We start from the raw sequence: 19,071 nt of genomic DNA, 5'->3' as shown, positions 1-19,071 counted from the left end.
TCCAAATAATCCCAATACTTAACCCTATCCATGTATTCCTTCCAATGAATCCAAATCTTTCTTTACACAAGAACCAAAAGATAATAATACAGAGAAGCATTGGGTTTACTTTCAAATGGAATTCTCTAACTAAACCCAATTTAGCTTGAGTCTTTAGATCTCTAACATAGCATTCAGTAATTCTTAGGACTGACCAACTAATAAAAAATAGTATATTAATGGAAATTACTATTGTCATTTGTTTATATGATCCTTCTTGTATTCAATACAAAAAAGAATTCCAGGAATTTTCCAAATAAAGGAAAAATAAAACAATTAGCGGGGAAGTTGAGGCAAGAAATTTTATCAATAAACTGTTTAAGAGCTGTGAAAGAGCTCAAAGTCCCAGACTCACATATGTATGGATCCAGATCTTTTTCCTCTACTTACTAGTTCTATGACCTTGGGTAATTTACTTCATTTTCCAAAAAGTTAGTTTCTTCATCTACAGTTGTTACAAAGATTAAATGAGACAATGGATGAAAAGTGGTAACCCAGGGACTAAGACAAGGTTCAATACAGCTAGCACGTACCACAACTGCCCCACCCTTTGTGTAACTTATGACTGACACTTATACCACTTAACTTTTTAGAGGGTATTCGACAGACCATCAAAAAAATTAACACGAATGAGAAACACATTTGCTCACAATGTATGAAACCTTGTTTTAGCAACAATGGGCTCCCCTGAGGAATTGGTCTGTATTAGACTGAACCTATCTGGTAAACGTTTATTGAGATGGCATTTGAAAAAAACAAATCTGACTTGTTGGGACACCGACTCTGGAGCCAAAATGCCTAGGTTTGAATGCTGGATGAATTACAATACACAACTGGAAAACTGGCCTTCTTAGTACAAATTCCATGAAAGTCAGGAGTTTCTTTGAAGCATGTGTGAATTAATAAGAACACTCAAGTGCTATAGCAAATGTTTAAATAAGTGTCAATGAAATATCAGTGGTCAACTAACTCACATGGTAGTCCAAATTTTCTTATTTACTTTTTCCCTAGTACTTTGAAAGCGAAAATCCTTGCTTAGCTCTTTTTTAAAGTCCTCTCTATTGTTGCTTTTCCTAGACCGGTTAGATATGGTTAATTTTTGGCAATTAAAACTTCTTCGGGGGCACCTGTGTGACTCAGGTGGTTAAGCATCTGTCTTCAGCTCAGGTCATGATCCTGGAGTCCTGGGATCGAGCCCCACATCCAGGCTCCCTGTTCAGAGCAGAGTCTCTTCTGGCCTCTGCTCCTCCCCCAGTCTCACAAGCATGTGTGCTTTCTCTCTCTCTCTCTCTCTCTCTCATAAGTAAATAAAACCTAGAAAAAGCCCCAGGTTTTTCATACATCACCTGTGATAATAGAGAAATTTGATCCATAATTTCCTACATTGTAATGGAAAAGTGGGATGACCTAATTTCAAAATCCAATAGGCTTGATTTGTATTTATAAAACTCCTGCTAATTAATTTAATTAAAACAATAGTGGATGCACATGCAACATTCATATCATTAAAAAAGGCCTCATCCTAGGGACACAACTTGGGATGCTGCTTCAGGTCAAGGACTCTGGCGTCAAAATGCCTAGGTTTGAATAACCAGATCAGTTACAAACTAGCTAGGCAACTTTGGAAAAGTTGCTGAAACTGTCTTTGCCTCAATTTTTTCTTCTGTAAAACTGAGAGGATAGTAGTACATATATCATATGGTTATTAAAAGTCTTAAATGGGGGCACCTGGGTGGCTCAGTCTGTTAAGCATCTATCTGCCTTCAGCTTTGGTTATGATCCCAGGGTCCTGGGATCAAGCCCTGCATTGGGCTCCCTGCCTCTCCTTCTCCCTCCCGCTCTGACTGCTGCTCTGCCTACTTGTGTTCTCTCTCTCTTTTTCTGTCAAATAAATAGATAAAATCTTAAAATAAACAAACAAACAAACAAACAAATGTCTTAAATGACTGATTTCAGGATCTTGAGATCGTCAGGTCAGGCTCATGCTCAGCATGGACTCTGCTTAGGACTCTCTTTCCCTCTGCCCCTCCCTGCCTGTGCACACGCGTGCATGCTCTCTCTCTCCCTCTCTAAATAAATAAATCTTTTTAAAAAGTCTTAAATTACTTAACATTTAACAGAAAAGTTCCTGACACCTATTAAGTGTTATTTTGTTAGCTATTATTATTATTGTTGTTGTTGTTACTTGGTCCTTCAGAAAAGTAATGTCCATATTTTTTACTTACTTTAAAGCAAGACTCACTGTCAGTCTTCAGGGTAATCAACACATTTGTAATTACATACAAAGTTCTGCATATTCTCATGTATTTTTTAAAGTTTTATTGAGGTATAATTGATATAAAATAACTGCACAGCTTAACATGTACCATTTTATACATTTTGACATTTGAATACACCCATAAAACTATCACTACAATTAAGATCATGACTATATTTATCACCCCCAAAAGCTTCCTCATTACTCTTCATAATTCCTCCAGTGGTAACAAAGATTTTACCCTATAATTTTTTCTTTTCTTTTTTTAAAATTTTATAGTTAGGTGCATGATCCGCTTTTAATTCATTTTTTGAATATGATACAATTCAGAATTCAATTTCATATTTGTGCATATAGATATTCAATTGTTCCAGGATCATTTATTGAGAGATTACCCTTGTGATTGCCTTTGTATCTTTGTCAAAAGATAACTATTTATGTGCTTCTCTATTTCTGAAATATCTGTCCTATTCCATTGATCTATTTCTTGACCTTGACACTAATGCTATACTCTCCTGACTACCATAGCTTTATTGTAAGTTTTGAAGTCAGGGTGTGTAAGTGCTTCAACTTTATACATCTTTTTCAAAATAGCTTTGGCTATTCTACTGCCTTTGTATTTCTATATGAATCTTAGACATCAGCTTATAAATTTCTACCAAAAACATTACTAGAATTTTCATTTGAATTACACTGACCCTATAGATAAATCTGGGCAGAACTGATACCTTAACATTATTGTGCCTTCTGATCCATGAACAGAGTATAGTTCATCACTCATTTAGTTATTTAATTTCTGTCAGTAATATTTTCTAGTTTTCAGAGTATAGGTGTTCATATATTTTGTTAGATATATCCCTAAGTAGTTTATGTTTTTGCTGCTATTATAAATGATACTGTTTTTTTAATTTCAATTTCTGGTTGTTCATTGATATTACATAAAAATACAATTGATGTTTGTATATTGGTCTTGTATACTATAATCTGTTAAAGTCCATTACTAGCCCTAGGAACTTTTTTTGGAGATTTTATAGCATTTTCTGCATAGATGATCATGGAATCTGTGAGTAAAGATAATTTGACTCCTTAACTTCCAAGTGAAATGTCTTTAATTACTTTTTTTCTTGCTTTATTGCACTGGCTAAAACTTCCAGTGCAATGTTGAATAGAAATGGTGAAAATGGACACCCTTGCTTTGTACCTGATTTTAAAAGAAAAGCACTCAGTCTTTTACCATTAAATATGTTAGCTCTAGATTATTTGTATATGCCCTTTATTAAACTGAGAAAGCTTCTACTTTATTCTTTGGTTCTGAGTTTTTAATAAGAAAAGATGTTAGATAAATGCTTAAATGCTTTTTCTGCACCCACCATTACAATCTTAGAGTCTTCCTTTCTTACTCTATAAATATGGTGAATTACATTGAGTTTTTTAAGTTGGCATTTCTAAACCTCACACTGTCATGATGTATTATCTATTTTATAAATTGTTGATTTGCTTTGATAAAATTTTGTTCAGAATCTCTAGCTCTATTCATGAGGGATATTGATCTGTAGTTTTCTTATAATGTCTTTGGGTAATACTGTCTCAGAAAATGCATTGGGAAGTATTCTTTTTAAATTTTTCTGGAAGACTTTGCAAAAAAATAGTACTATTTATTCCTTAACTATTAGGAAGAATTCATCCCTAAAGCCATTTTGGCCCAGATTTTGGTTGTAGGGAGGTTTTTAACTGATGGTTCAATTTATTTAGCAGATATGGGGCTATACAGGTTGTGTATTTCTTCTTGAATAAATGTTGGTAGCTTGGAACTTTTGAGTTTTTCTTTTTATCTATATAGTTGAATTTAACAGCATAAAATTATTCATAATATTCCCTTCATATTCTTTTTATATTAGTAGAATATGCAGTGATGTTTATTTATTATTCCTGATTATAATTTGTTTCTTTTTTCCTTTTTTTCTGCTCAGTCTTGATAGAGCTTTATCTTCTCAGTAAAACAGCTTTTTGTTTATTTTCTTCTCTCTATTATTTTCTATTTTCAATTTCAGTGATCTTTTGCTCTGATCTTTATTACTTCTACATACTTTGTATTTAATTCGCTCTTCTTTTTCTAGTTGTATAGGGTGAAAGCTAAGATCATTATTTTAATGGTAAATCTTCATGGCACAAATTTTATTATTGTTTTCTATTTCTACTCTGTACAAAACACTTTATGATTTCCCTTTTTCATTTCTTCTTTGCTCCATGAATTGCATATAAGCATGCCATTTAGTTTCCATATATTTGAGGATTTTATCAACATATCTTTTATTTCTTTCTAAACTAATTCCATTATAAGCAGACAGCATAACTATGTATGACATGAACCCTTTTAAAATTAAGACTTATTCTGTGGCTCACAAAAGAGTCATTTTTGGTAGATGTTCTGTGTACATTTGAAAAGAATGTATATTCTTTTGTTGTGGGATGTGGTGTTTTAAATGTCAGATCAAGTTGGTTTATGAAGTGTTTATGGCTTTCATATTCTTACTGATTTTCTGTCTGCCTGTACTATCAATTATTGAGGAAGGCTCTGTTAGAATCTCTACCCAAAACTGTGTATTCCTGTCTTCTTCCATTTGTACCAGTTTTTGACCTGTGTAAGGTCTTTTATTAGAACATAAATAATGTTCTAATGGTGTGTCCTCTTGAGTAATTAGCATCTTTATCATTAAAAATGTCTTTATATCTTAAAATATCTTTGCTCTGAAATCTAATTTATTTACTATTCATAATTGTATTTGCTTAATGTATATTTTCCCATACTTTTAACCTATTTTGTCTTTATACTTAAGGTGGGTTTATCATAGGCAACACAGTTCAATCTTGCTTTTTTCTTTTAATCCAATCTGACAATTACTGCATTTTAATTGGGGTTTTTAGTCCATTTGTATTTAATAGAATTACTGATGTTGATTTAATCTTCCGTCTTGCTTGTTTCTCTTTGTTATACCTGTTCATTATTCCCATTTTTCCTCTTTTACTAAATTGTGTGTATGGTTTCTTAATGATTTCATCTTATTTCCCTTGTTGAACTATTAGTTATAGTTTCTTGTGCCTTTAGAGAGTCACAGTATAAATTTTATCTTTTCACAGTCTATCTTTAAGTGATATTACAATACCCCATGTAGTATAAGAACCATTCAACAGTATAGTTCCATTCCTAGCCTTTGTGATATTGTTGTCATACATTTCACCTCTCCACATGTTATAAATCCCACAATACATGGTTATTCTTACTTTAAACAACTAATTATCAGTTAAAGATATTTAAATAATACAAAAAATATTTCATATTAACCCACACAGTAACCATTTCCAGTGCTTAACATTTCTTTGCATGGATTCAAGTTTCCTGCTGATATCATTTTTCTTTTGCCTGAAGTATTTCTCTTAACATTTCTTGTAATGTAGTTCTACTGGTGATAATTTTTTTCATCTTTTGATGTCTGAAAACCATTTTTATCTTCATCTTTGACTATTTTTTCTGTGTATAGAATTCTTGGTTGTTATTTTCTTTCAATTCTTTTGAAAATGTTGCTCCACTGTCACCTGATTTGCATTGTTTCTGACAAAGAAGTCTGCTATAACTGTTAAAAATGTTTGTTTTTCCCTGGATGCTTTGAAGATATTCTCATCACTGGTTTTAATCAATTTGATTCTGATGTCCCTTGTTGTAGCTTTTTTCATGTTTATTGTGCCTTGGGTTTTTTGATACTCTGGATCTATGGATTTATAGTTTTATCAAATTTGGAAAATTTTGGCCATTATTTCTTGAAAATTGTTTGTCCTTTCTTTTAGGGATTCCAATTACATATGTAATACTAGGCTGCTTATGTCCTTTCTTTTAGGAATTCCAATTACATATTAGGCTGCTTAAAGTTGTTGCACAGCTCACGGATGCCATGTTTTCTATTTTGTCTTGTTTTCTCTGTTTCATTTTAGACAGTTTCTACTGTTGTCTTCAGGTTTATGAATTCTTTTTCAATATATAATTGCTATTAATATTATTCTATGTATTTTTCATCATAAACCATGTATTATAGTTTTCATGTGCAGAAGTTTGATTTTAGACACATATCTTCAATGTCTCTACTTAATAAGTGCAATATTTTTTGTCTAGTTTCTTGAACATATGGAATGCAAGTAAAATAACTCATAATGTTCTTGTCTATTAATTCTTAGTCTGTGTCATTACTGGATCTGCTTATATTGCTTAATTTTTTCCTCCTTCTTATCAAATATATTTTACTTGTTTTTTGAATGCTAATTGATTTTCACTCGGTGTTAGATACTAAAAGTTTTACTTTGATGGATCCTGGATACATGTACGCTTATAAGCATTTTTGAGTTTTGTATCAGTGCAGTTAAATGACTTTGAAAGAGTTTCATTCTTTTTTTAATATTTATTTATTTGAGAAGGCGGGGGGTGGAGAGGAAGAGGGCAGAAGGAAAGGAACATAGAGAATCTCAAGCAGATTCCCCACTGAGTATGGAGCCTAAGGCAGGGCTTGATCTCATGACCCTGAGATCACAACCTGAGCCAAAATCAAGAGTCGGACACTGAACCAACTGAACCACCCAGGTGCCTTAAAAGAGTTTGATTCTTTCAATTCTTGCTTTAAAAGTTTTTTGGCAATACTAGATCAGTATTTAGTCTTAATTTTGCCCCATTACTAAAGCAAAATCATTCTTAATACTCTGGCACGTGCTCTGTGAACATGAGGGTTTCTCCTGTGACTGATGGGAAAAAGAACTATTGCCAGCTATATGTAAGTTCCAGGAATTGTTCCCTGTAATTTTTTTTTTGGATGTTTTCTTCTGCTTAAGACCTGCATATGTCTACAGCTCTCTCTTCTCTCTCTGTAGCTCCCTCCTCTTTAGTACTCTGTCCTATAGAAACTTTAGCTGCCTCAGCCTCCTCAGACTCCCAGACCTGTCTCTTCTACTCAGTGAGACTCCAGGTTCTGCATAGATATCCTTTCTGTACATTGTGCTCTGGAAACACTAGGCAGAAGTTTGACTAACCATTGTATCACTTCATTCATTTCACATCTCTTCATTGTCTGATATTCAAGGTTAAAAACTGTGATTTTTTTTTTCCAGTTTTTTAGTTGTTTCGGGTATGAGGATGAGGGTAATCTACTCCCTCACTTTATCTTGGCTGAAAATGGAAGTCTGCTAATGTATTTTAAGAGGAAGAAGGCCTATAACCTTCATCAGGGAGTTACTGTCTCTCGACCAAAAATTAGGAAACACTGTTCTGAATGGATTTATAAATTACTGGTAGGGATTATTGTTGTTACTGTGGACTGTCTTATACATTTTAATTTTCAACTATTGTAGGAAGTGATATTTAAACTGTTAAAATAATAAAAATCCTGGTTCTCTATAATAAATACATTATAAATTTGGAATGCTATTTTGGTAGCTGGGATGGCTTAAGGTAATAAAAATGCATAGTATTGTCCCACAAGAAATGGGCCTGAATCAATGAAAGGTGTAAAAGGAACAAAGTTCAAATTTCTTTGGCTCACAAAGAAAGAAGGGAGGAGACTAGGAAAACAACAACAACGACAACATAAAAATCAAATGAAAATTAGATTTAAAGCTTGGAAAGTATGGACAGAGACCAATTTCATAGGTAACACACACAAAAAAAATTACTCAATTTCAAAATCTTGATAAGGGTTTTAGAAAGATGTTTCAGGGAATTTAATATGTGATCTCCTGCTTTCTTGCAAGTGTTAAAAAAAGAGATAAATATATTCATTATTTACCTAGTTAGGGGTCATAGAAAAGCTTGCTTGACATTTATACACTTAACTAAATTTTTCTGAATATTGTAGAAAGGCTTTCCATATTTTTGTCAGTGTTACCTGTAAGAGGGAAGGCAGTAATTACCTTTGAATATTACCTACTATTATAGTTATTTATACATTTGTATTATCTTTCTAGGTATGGTTTTTCAGAAGAGGGAAGAAATCTTATTTACTTCTGAATATCTAACACTGACTACTATAGACCATCACCTAGAGAAAATTCACTTATTTAACAGATTCTATGAAGTACCTATTGAGTCCTAAGTCCCATGGACTTTAGAAACGCAATGGTGAGCAGAAATTGGCTGTATGGTTGCATTCTTCAGGCCAGTGGAGAAGACTAATAGTAACAAATCGTCACACAAACAGATGTAAATTGAATAAGAAGGAGCACTGCATGTACAATTAAGTGACATCTCTTATATAAGCTATTTCCAAAGTGACTAATGAAGAAAATCCTATAATGCAATGACTGAATCAGAGCTTCTAATTCTCAGTATCAGAATCTAGCCCAGATGTTTAGAACCACTTTTCTAATATCTCATATAGAACTAACTTGAAGAAAGGAGTACACCATGGGGTAATTCGATCATCTTTTAGAACTTGGAAACATTGTCCCTGTCAGACAAAAAGAAAGGTCAGAACGTTTTTTCATGATTTCATGACGGTGAATATTCCTATAGAAATGGAACAATGCTCAAAGCCATTTTGTGGGAATATGAAGACTGATAATGAATATAAATATAACTCTAAACCAAATGCCAGAATAAAACAAAATTTACAAAATAAAGCATGTAGTCATTCATTCAGCAAATATCTGTTAAAACATCTACCATATGGAAGTATGACCCAGAACTTGGAAACCTAGGAATGAATGTCCCTGTACACAAGAAGGGGATGGCAGGAGGGTGTGGACATATGATAAAAAGCAAACAGACCACTTAGAGACTTCTGATTCTCTGCATCAGCAGCCACCAACAACGGTCAAATACTTGCCCGCCTGTCAAAGCAACTTGGACTCTGTATCCAACCAACAGAGGTCAGAAGCAAGAAATATCTCCAACTTAATAAGGTACTCTGTGCTTACTGTACTGTTGGCGTTAGTCCCATTCTCTTCTATCCTTTTCTTGACAGTCATTTTCAACCTTGTTTAGCACAGAAGACCCTATTTGCTACCTCCATCATTGCAAACAACCTACACATTCAGCAGCTAACTTAAAGAAAAGGGGAGACTTTCCTCTATCTGCAATTTATATCTACTTCTATGTATTATCTTGAGCCTTTAAGAAGTAGCCAGGTTTTAAAGTGAAAGCTTACCTTTACCACAGAAGCAGGATAAAAATGTCTACATCTAATCCACAGAGATCTAGTCCTGTATCCCTGATCATATGATTTCAAATAAATCCCCAAAGAAAGCCATTTTTGTCTCCTTCAAAGCAGTTTGAATGCTTCCAAAATGTCAAGGCTTCTCCAAGTGCAGATGGTTTTTGTGTAAGTTTTATTATGGTCACTACCATGCTTAGAGGCTTCAAACTATAGAATAAAAAAATAACCTCTTTTGCCCTTCCCAACACTTAGAAAGAAAGAAAGAAAGAAAGAAAAGAAAGAAGAAAACACTCCAGCTAAATAGCTTCAAAACAAACATTTCAAGAAAAGACATCCAATTATATAGACTCTGATTACTGGTAATAACTTGGAAGTCTTAAGAAATTTAACAACTTCAGCTCAAAACAATTAAACTGAACTGTTAAGGATAAAATCACCCCCTAGACTCAACATAGGTACAGATGCAGAAAAAGTAAGAAGGCTTCCTGATTCATTGTCCCTTCTGTTCTCAGTCCCAATACCAAACGCATCAGATAGCAAATATTAATGCTTTTTTTAAAAATTAGAATTCATAGGAGAAGGTTTTTTTTATCTGTGGCAAGATTATTACATTTGATTTTTCAATTTTGAATCTTGGACATTCCAAAGACAAGGAACTAATAACATAAACACATAAGAAAAACCTCCCATTCCACATATGTACGTATGTGTGCATGGACTTCATTTATGTAAAACAAACATGAGACTTAGGCCTTCAACAAATGGACACTGACTTCTAGGTCATTTGAGGAATGCAACTGTTTTATCAAGAAACCTTTTCCGTTAAGGATATGAAGGTTTTCTGGACAAGGGCTTATTCCATATTATTATCAAACAAGTCTAGTCACATTTATTTCCTTCATGTAGCAACAGCTTGAACCTACAATTAACTTGGAAAATTCTTAGAAGGGACCCTACCCCTACCTTGAACACTGCATTAAAACTCAAAGAGGAAACTTGCTTGCTCTCAGCAATGCACCTCCATCAGAAGGAGCTCCAAGAAGGAACAGTGGAGTTTGTTGTACAAATAGTATTAACTCATACGTAATGAAAAGGTAAGCAGTATACTTTATCTGTAGAGCATACACATTACAGCATACACATGCTGTAAGAGTGGAAAGCCACCTTCTAACAATATCTTCATAGGGCATTGTATGATTAAAGAATATCATTGGTGAAGGAATGATTGAAGGAATCAATGGCTTAGTTTGGTAAGATTAAGGAAAATCTTCATGTGATTTTTTTTTAAAGACAATGAGATACACCAAAACATGTCTTATTCATAGGCAAATAAATCTCTGTGCTATGACAATGGAATTTCATTGAGTGGCTGAAGATATCTGTCTCTTTGGTTTGCAAAACCACTTGTAAGATGAATACATTTTCCAAGCCCCAAAATAATTTTTTTTCAGGGAAAAATAAGAGACCATTATGCTTTAAAAAAAAAAAAAATCACTCACAGACTCCTTTCCCATTTTCTTTTGTAGCCTTGTCTGCCACTGGACAGCTTGCATGACAATGGCTTCCCACCTTCTTTCAAGATTTACAATGATCAGTTGCATGGGCTGGTGGTCTGCGTTCAGGTTGCAAGTCTCCCGGTCATCCAGAAGATGCTGGCATAATCGCAGGATGGAGGCCACTCCACGACGTCGCTGCTTGATTTCACCACAGAGGGACTGCAACACAGAGAGGGATCAATCCGTGTGTGTTTATACAGCAGAATTCCCTAAAACATGAAATGCCTTCTTTCACCATAATTTCAGATTGTAGTGATATACTCGGCTATGAACAATAAGACAAGAAGGGCTCTGGAGCTGTCTTTAGATTGGAGACCTCCTGTTGAAACCTAACTAATGCCTAAGAATTTAGCTGCATCCCATCCCTCCTCCCTTTTTTCACTGATTTGTCCATCTAAAATTCTGGGTCCCACCTTGACACCTAGTTGATTAACAATTTATAACTTAATGAAATAAATCAGGCGGGTCATGTGAATGCCAAGTAGATTGACATGCTTTGATTAAAAGTGACAGGAAACAAAAAAGATAGAAAAGTGCTCCAAATGGAAATGGAATGTTCCCAAATTTACTCCTCAATTTTTTGGAGCCAAAAGTTTAGTTTTCTACTGGCTGGGGAAAACTTAAATAAGATTGTCAAGAATTTTGATACATAACATCTATTATTGGGGGAAAAAAGGATAAGCAACATTTCTCTTCCGAAGCTTGATTAACAAAGCAATAATGTTCCGAAAACAGAAATTAGGATACTGGATTTGTTGGTTGCTGTTTCTTTTAATAGACATTCACACAATTTAAGAAGGATATGCATGCATCAAAATAGCATTTTGCCCCCAGAAGCATCTGTATTTCTGCAGTGACCCTAAGCTGAACGATTCAAGCAAAATAGTGGGTACACATGTCTAAAAATATTATATCTTTTCTTTGCCTACGGATAGTGTGTAAGTGATATTCTAATTCAAAGCCTTCAGGAGAAATGATGATTATATCCACAAACATCACTGAATTACTAATCTCCTTCTACTGCTACAATTGGACAGCTCTAACAGTTAACAGATTGCTTATTAATCAACAAGGGTAAACAAGACAATGCAATTTCATTTAGTGTGAGAGTTTTAATGCCTAAAAGTATTTGTGCTTAAAATGTTAATCTAGATAAGGCTTCATTAGAAGAAGTCTTAAAATGATTAAGTGCAGTTCACTGAAATGTGCACAGAGCGGTAGTAGATCAGCAGGTGGACATTTCATACAGATGTCCCGCTTATTGATATAATACATGCTCTAGCCATTTAAATGACCCTAACTCAGTAATAGCTGAAATTCTATTATTTCTGTAATGAGAGAACACTGTACCTTTAATATTTCTGAATTTTAAATAAGGTGAATGACAAATTCCCAAACCTCTATTTATGGCAAAATATGACTAGGAATTTTATTATTCAATTTTTACCAGTGCAGCATTTTTAGTTATGTTTCCTGAACTTACCCTTACTTATTTTCCTAGCATTCATTATTACTTTCCTACATAGCTCTTGATATAACCACCAGATCTGACAAATTTCTTTACTGATACTATTCATTTGTTCAGTGCTGATTGAGGAGGACCGCTGGATATTTGAAGATAAAACTTGAGGGCCTACTAGAGCAAAAAGCATTGCTCCATACCCTCCTCCAATACTGCTACCTCCTCATTCCTAAATGCATTCTCTTTCTGTCTCTCTGTCTCTCTCTTTCTCTCCCTTTCTCACACACCACCCCCTTCAATTTCCTCTCTTGCTCTAGAACTGTTGAGTAAGTCAAACTATCAAGCCAAATTATCTCCTGCCAAATTTCCGTCCCATATTAACACTTCAAGATAATAACATAGCCAGCTGAAATTGGTTGAAATGAGTCCTGTGACTATGAATATTGAGGATTTCATTTTTCATTTTTGTGTTGCTATAAATTTGTTTAAAATACAGGGTTGGGAAAATCAAAAGTGTTATTTCCATGGCATAAAATGGGATTTTACAAAACTCTCTTTGCAGTTGACTAGACTAATAACTGCATTCCTCAAGCCAGCAAAAAGTCACAATGTTTCTTAGCCAAATGAAAATTCGCCATGGAGTTAGCACAGCCTCCTTGGTAACATTTACAAAGTAGCCCCGATGAGCTTCATACACCTCACAGGCACTTTCAGAGTTCTGAAACAGGACATATGAGATCATTAGGGAGAAATTTTCATAAAGGTCATTAGCCATATTTTTTTTATGAGTATCTAGAATGTATCCAGTATTTAAGTATCCAGATGATCCCCAACCCACGTCTTAACGTGAGTCAGTCTAGGTAGTTTAAAAACCGTGAAAGCTGTTTTTGACATTCAATATCAGATTTGATGGGATGTTAATATTCACCATCTAATTTTGGGATCTTCACAATCTTACATTTTTTTTTTTTACTTTAAATATCCAAAAAGCTAAGTCTATAACCTGGATTAATAATTTATCTTCTATGCACATGGGGAAATAATACTACTTTAAAAGGAGGTGGAAATTGGGAATTTTAAATTGTCAACATATTTTTTGGTGCTTTTTTATATCTAGGAGATAAAACTGACAAAATATAATTCTTCCACATAAATGGGTTTCTATGACAACCATTAAAATATACATGTTTATTTATAATCACAAACACCTACTAAATAAAACCAATGCATTTGCTGGTAATGTTTCTTAGAATCAGTAGCTTACATTATTTCCATGATAAACTATGCACAGAGAAATGTTAAATATAAGTATACAGGAACAAGTAAGTATTGTAACTATTTCTGGCTTACATTTTCAGAGGAAACTACTTTAAAACAGAAATCCAAACTAAACAATCTAAGTAAGACGCTGAAATAAGATAAACTCATCCCAGTCTCTCAGACCTCCTCAAATGTGCATTGCACCTTCCATCTGCTCTGCACTGTTCCAGACACCAAGGCTTCATAAAGGAGCAAGTTACTGCTCCTTCTCTCAAGGACCTGAGAGTCTATGACGGTGGACTACACAAATTAATGTGGTAATGAGAGTACCATACAGAGAGGCATGTTAACATAAATTTGCACAAGTTGCTCTTGGAGGAGTTGGTGAAATCTTTAGGGAAACGTGAGCCAGATTGTCCAAGCTGAATGGTTGCAGTTCTCAAGATAGAAGGGTCGGGAAGCAAGTGTCCTGGGACAGTGGGGGCACCTTAATGTGTTAAGTAGAAGAGACAGTGAAGCAGTTGGACAGGAAGTAAGGAGCAGAAAAGTTCAGAATGCTTTTCATTATGGCCAATTTGGAAGCATTTTCCTTGATATCTCATGAGATCATATTGGTTCCCAAGCATAGTCGTATTGCCTTCACAGAAAAGTACAGAGATAAGAAGAGTGATAGGAAATCTAAAAGAAACAAAAAAACCTCCACTAATTATCAGTATGTCTAAGAAAGAGATTCCGAATGCTTTTGTATGTAGTTGTCCTATTATTTTGTGATTGTTAGGCAACTTCTTCTTATAAGACTACCTCTGTTAGTTCCAAGGTCATTGTCTTGTATCACTTCAGAATTCAGTTTTTGGGATATGGTTTGAGTGTGCTAAATTTAAATTTCTGGTAAACTTTTACTTTATTTTATATTTCTACTTAAATGCTTCATGTTATTAAAAAGGCAGGCTTGCTATGAGAAATGTAAAAAAGTAAAAATAAAAAAAAATTTTTTTTTAAGATTTTATTTATTTATTTGACAGACAGAGATCACAAGTAGGCAGAGAGGCAGGCAGAGAGAGAGAGAGAGGAGGAAGCAGGCTCCCTGCGGAGCAGAGAGCCCGACACGGGGCTCGATCCCAGGACCCTGGGATCATGACCTGAGCCGAAGGCAGAGGCTTTAACCCCACTGAGCCACCCAGGCGCACCAAAAATCAAAAATTTTAAGTCAATTTTTTTTGCCTTTACCGTAATCAGATCTCCAACCCTCTAAACACATCTTTTCGGACATGTTGCAATAGCGTTGCCAACAGGCTGAAGGTTTTTTGTTTTTGTTTTAAAGATTTTATTTATTTATTTGATGGAGAGAGATCATGAGCAGAACACAAGCAGGGGGAGTGGGAGAGGGAGAAGCAGGCTTCCCGCTGAGCAGGGACGATGCCAGGACCCTGGGATCATGACCTGAGCCGAAGGCAGACACTTAACCAACAGAGCCACCCAGTCACCCCCAGGCTGGTGTTTTTATATCACACTTACAAACTGCCAGTCGGTTTTCAATTTATCAATGGTGATGCAAAGCAGGGCTTTTGGTTTATCTGGGGCGTTTTCTTCCCTTTCTTCTTTTTTTTTAAGGGTTTTTTTTTTCTCTTTTCTCTGTCAACCCTTTTGACTGTTTAATCTACTCTATTATTAAGCCAAATGTGATGTAACATCATTTTCGACACTGGCTTCAGTTTAACACTATTAAAGGTAAGGCTTCCAGTATTCCAATATTTCAATATACTAATAGTTGTATTTTATTTTCCATTATATTTTAAACATAAACATATATATACACACGCATATATCATACTGTATAACATGATTATAACTTACTTATATACCTGTATTCTTGACATTACTTGACATATTCTTGACATACTGTATAACATGATTATAACTTACTTATATACCTGTATTCTTGACATTAAAAGCAATAATGTCATCTACTATCACAGAAGGATATAAATCAGTTTACAATCAAAGATCTAGAATTAAAACTAAAACCCAAACTGCACAATAAGTAAAATGTAGGGGTAGGGGGAATGGGTGAGCCCGGTGATGGGTATTAAGGAGGGCATGTATTGCATGGAGCACTGGGTGTTATACGTAAACAATGAATCTTGGAACACTACATCAAAAACTAGTGACATACTGTATGGTGATTAATATAATAAAAAAAATTTTTAAGAAGTAAGTAATATGTAAGAACCAAATAGAGAAAAGAGAGATGAGGAAGAAAATGCAATTTTAAAAGTACCAAAACTAAGCATATGTTAAAAGCAGAGAGAGAAAAAACCTTGCTGAGAAAACTCCAAAGCAATTTGTCTCTATATATCTTACATAATTATATTCAGCAGGTTAGTGTAACATCATTAGGTAGGTCAACATGAAAAAAGTGATAGGACTTTAGGTGATCTGTTAACTAAAAACCATTTATGAAGCAATTCCATTTATAAAGTCAACCACACCTTTATTTTCTAGATTGGTCAACTTTAACAATATCTATTGAGTATGTCCTCTCTGTGGCAAGTACATTAAAGAAGTTTCAACCTGCATATATGGACACATATCTGCCTTCGATCTAGTTGGAGTAAGGAAAACAACAGAGAGAGGGGGAAAAAGTGAAAAAGGCAGGCAAGTTCTTCTGGTTTAAACAAGTAAATAGCTCCATCTCCTGCGGCAAGGACTTCCCACACTTTTTCAAGTGTTTTTCTTCTTTTTGGCACTTTCGGTATTTTACCATTTTAATTTCATGAGGAAGGCAATAGTCTTGTCTTAGTCTGCTACCTGTGACTAGATGTGTAGAGCAAGGGTGCTCCGAGTGTTCCCCCAGGCCAAGCAGCATCAGCATCACCTGTGAACTGGGAAATGCCAGTTCTCTGGTGCCTCTCCACATCTTCTGGATCTGCAACTCAGGGATATGCCCCCACGAGCTATGGTTTAACAAACACCACAGGTGATTACAGTGCATACTAAAGTTCGAAAACACTGGCCTACAGGGAAACAGAGGAGCTTCGTTTTGCACGTCAGAGAATAAATCCAGGTGGGCAGATTTTTTTTTTTTAGAAGTATAAAATAGAAGTTACAAGTTCTGATTCTGGAGTCACACTGCTAGCCAAGAGCCTAGAAACCACACCCATTTGGTGATCAGTTATTTTTTTAATTGTTACTGAATTACTGAAAGAAAATGAACCAATCAATCAATGAATAGAACTTTTTGACTAGAGGTATCTTTATATTACTAGTACCTGCTTGATGATCTTCAGGAATTTTCAATATACATTATTAAGAATGATGATAATGGGGGTACCAGGATGGCACAGTCGGTTAAACACTGGACTCCTGTTTTCAGCTCAGGTTGTGATCTCAGGGTCCTGAGATCAAGGACCATGCCAGGCTCCACGTTGAGCATGGAGTCTGCCTAAGACTTTCTCTCCCTAGCCCTCTGTCCCTCCCCTCTGTGCTCTCACTCCAAACTAAATAAATAAATAAATCTTTAAAAAATGATGATGATATGTTAGGTTGTCTGAATACCATATTTGGGAATTTTACTCCTTTTTATAAATTTTATCAAATTAGTCATTTAGTGATGAATGACTAATACATATGGCATTGTGCTAAATTAAAAAGAAGCTTCTCTCAGGAAGTGTATATAGTTTAACAAAACCGTGATGATTATTTGAAAGGTACAAGGCATAATGCTGCAGCCATGGTCTAATAAGAACATACAGCAGATGGGGAAAATGAGAGGCAACACTGGTACCTCTGTGAGTCTTCAAAAGATGCTTTTAACTGGTTGATTCTGGATTATCATTTTGGGGCAAGGCTGACAGAGATCATATGGATAGTATTCCTCACAGCAATAAATATTTATTGAGTATCAATTATGTGCCAAACTCCATACTTTTCATTATAGGATTGGAACTGGTAAATAAGAGGAATATAAGAAGATGTGGTACCTATTTTGAAGTGCCTGTGATTTGTCTGTCAAGAGAAGACTCTGCCTCCTCAAAATAAAAAAATTAAAAAAACACAAAAACAAAGGTTTTTTTTATAAGACCTAACCCATCAGGTTGTTGTAAGTTTTAAATGAATTAAACACAGGAGTAAATCTTCATTACCTGGGGGTAGACAATGTTTTTTTTTTTTTTTTTTTTGCTTGTTTGTTTTGTTTTGTTTTTTTTTATAGGACATCTAAAGTAGAAGTTACTTCTGACTTCTTGGGCAATGATTTCTTAGATATGACACCAAGAGTACAAGTGACTTTTGGACAACTTGATCAAAATTAAAAACTTTTGGTCTTCAAATGACACCATAAAAAGTGAAAAGACAACCCACAGAATGGGAAACAACATCTGAAAATCATATATCTGATAAAGGACTAATATCCAGAATATATAAAGAACACTTAAAATTCAATAATATAAAGATAAGTAACTCCATTTTTTAAATGGGCAAAGTATTAAATAGACATTTCTTCAAGGAAAACATATAATTGGCCAATAAACATATGGAAAAATATTCATCATCATTAGCCATCAGGAAAAAGCAAATCTAAACCATAACTACATACTACTCACATGCACTATGATGGCTAAAATAAAAAAGACAGAAATCACAATGTTGGTAAGATATAAGGAAACTGGAATCCTCATGCATTGTTGGTGGGATTGCAAAGTAGCACCATTCACTTTGGAAAACAGTATGATATTTCCTCAAAAAGTTAAACACAGAATTACTATATAGTCCAGCAAGTTCTCTTCTAGGTAAATGTCCAGAAGAATTGAAAACATATGACCACAGAAATATCCATAACCACGTTATTCATAAGAGCCCAAAAGTGGAAACAACTCAAGTATCTATCAATGGATGAATGGATTAAAAAAATGTAGTGTACCCATACAGTGGAATATTATTTGGCAATAAAAAGGAATAAAAGGAGTGTATGCCTGACTCAGTCAGTACAGCATGTGAATCTTGATCTTGGGGTCATGAGTTGTGAGATCGAGCCCCTTGCTGGGCCCCGCACTCAGCAGGGAGTCTGCTTGGGATTCTCTCCCTTTTTGTCTGCCCCTCCCCCTGCTCTCACTCACTCTGTGTCAAATAAATAAATAAAAAATTTTTAAAAAAGTAATGGCTATAAAATTCCTTCAGATGGAGTCATAACTACAAATCTATAAATCTCAGTCCACAGATAAGACATTCTGCTATAGGATAAAAATAATACCATGCCATTTTTAATATAGCTGTCCTACTTCTAGAAATATCATAAAACATAAACAGAAA

General features: G+C 34.6%; 1 protein-coding gene across 1 annotated transcript in view; it reads right to left on the bottom strand.

The window, feature by feature from the left end:
- The window catches only part of LOC111139065 (A-kinase anchoring protein 6), a 364,313-nt gene that overhangs the window by 38,917 nt on the left and 306,325 nt on the right, over positions 1 to 19,071 (bottom strand). The window contains 1 exon segment of the mRNA XM_022491196.1: positions 10,986 to 11,201. Coding sequence (XP_022346904.1) covers positions 10,986 to 11,201 — 216 coding nt within the window.

The sequence above is a fragment of the Enhydra lutris genome, unplaced genomic scaffold (assembly GCF_002288905.1).
Source record: "Enhydra lutris kenyoni isolate GAN:26980312 unplaced genomic scaffold, ASM228890v2 scaffoldscaffold4, whole genome shotgun sequence".
NCBI lineage: Eukaryota > Metazoa > Chordata > Mammalia > Carnivora > Mustelidae > Enhydra > Enhydra lutris.
The sequence above is the reverse complement of the archived record's forward strand: the minus strand, read 5'-3'. Positions and strand labels throughout refer to the sequence as shown.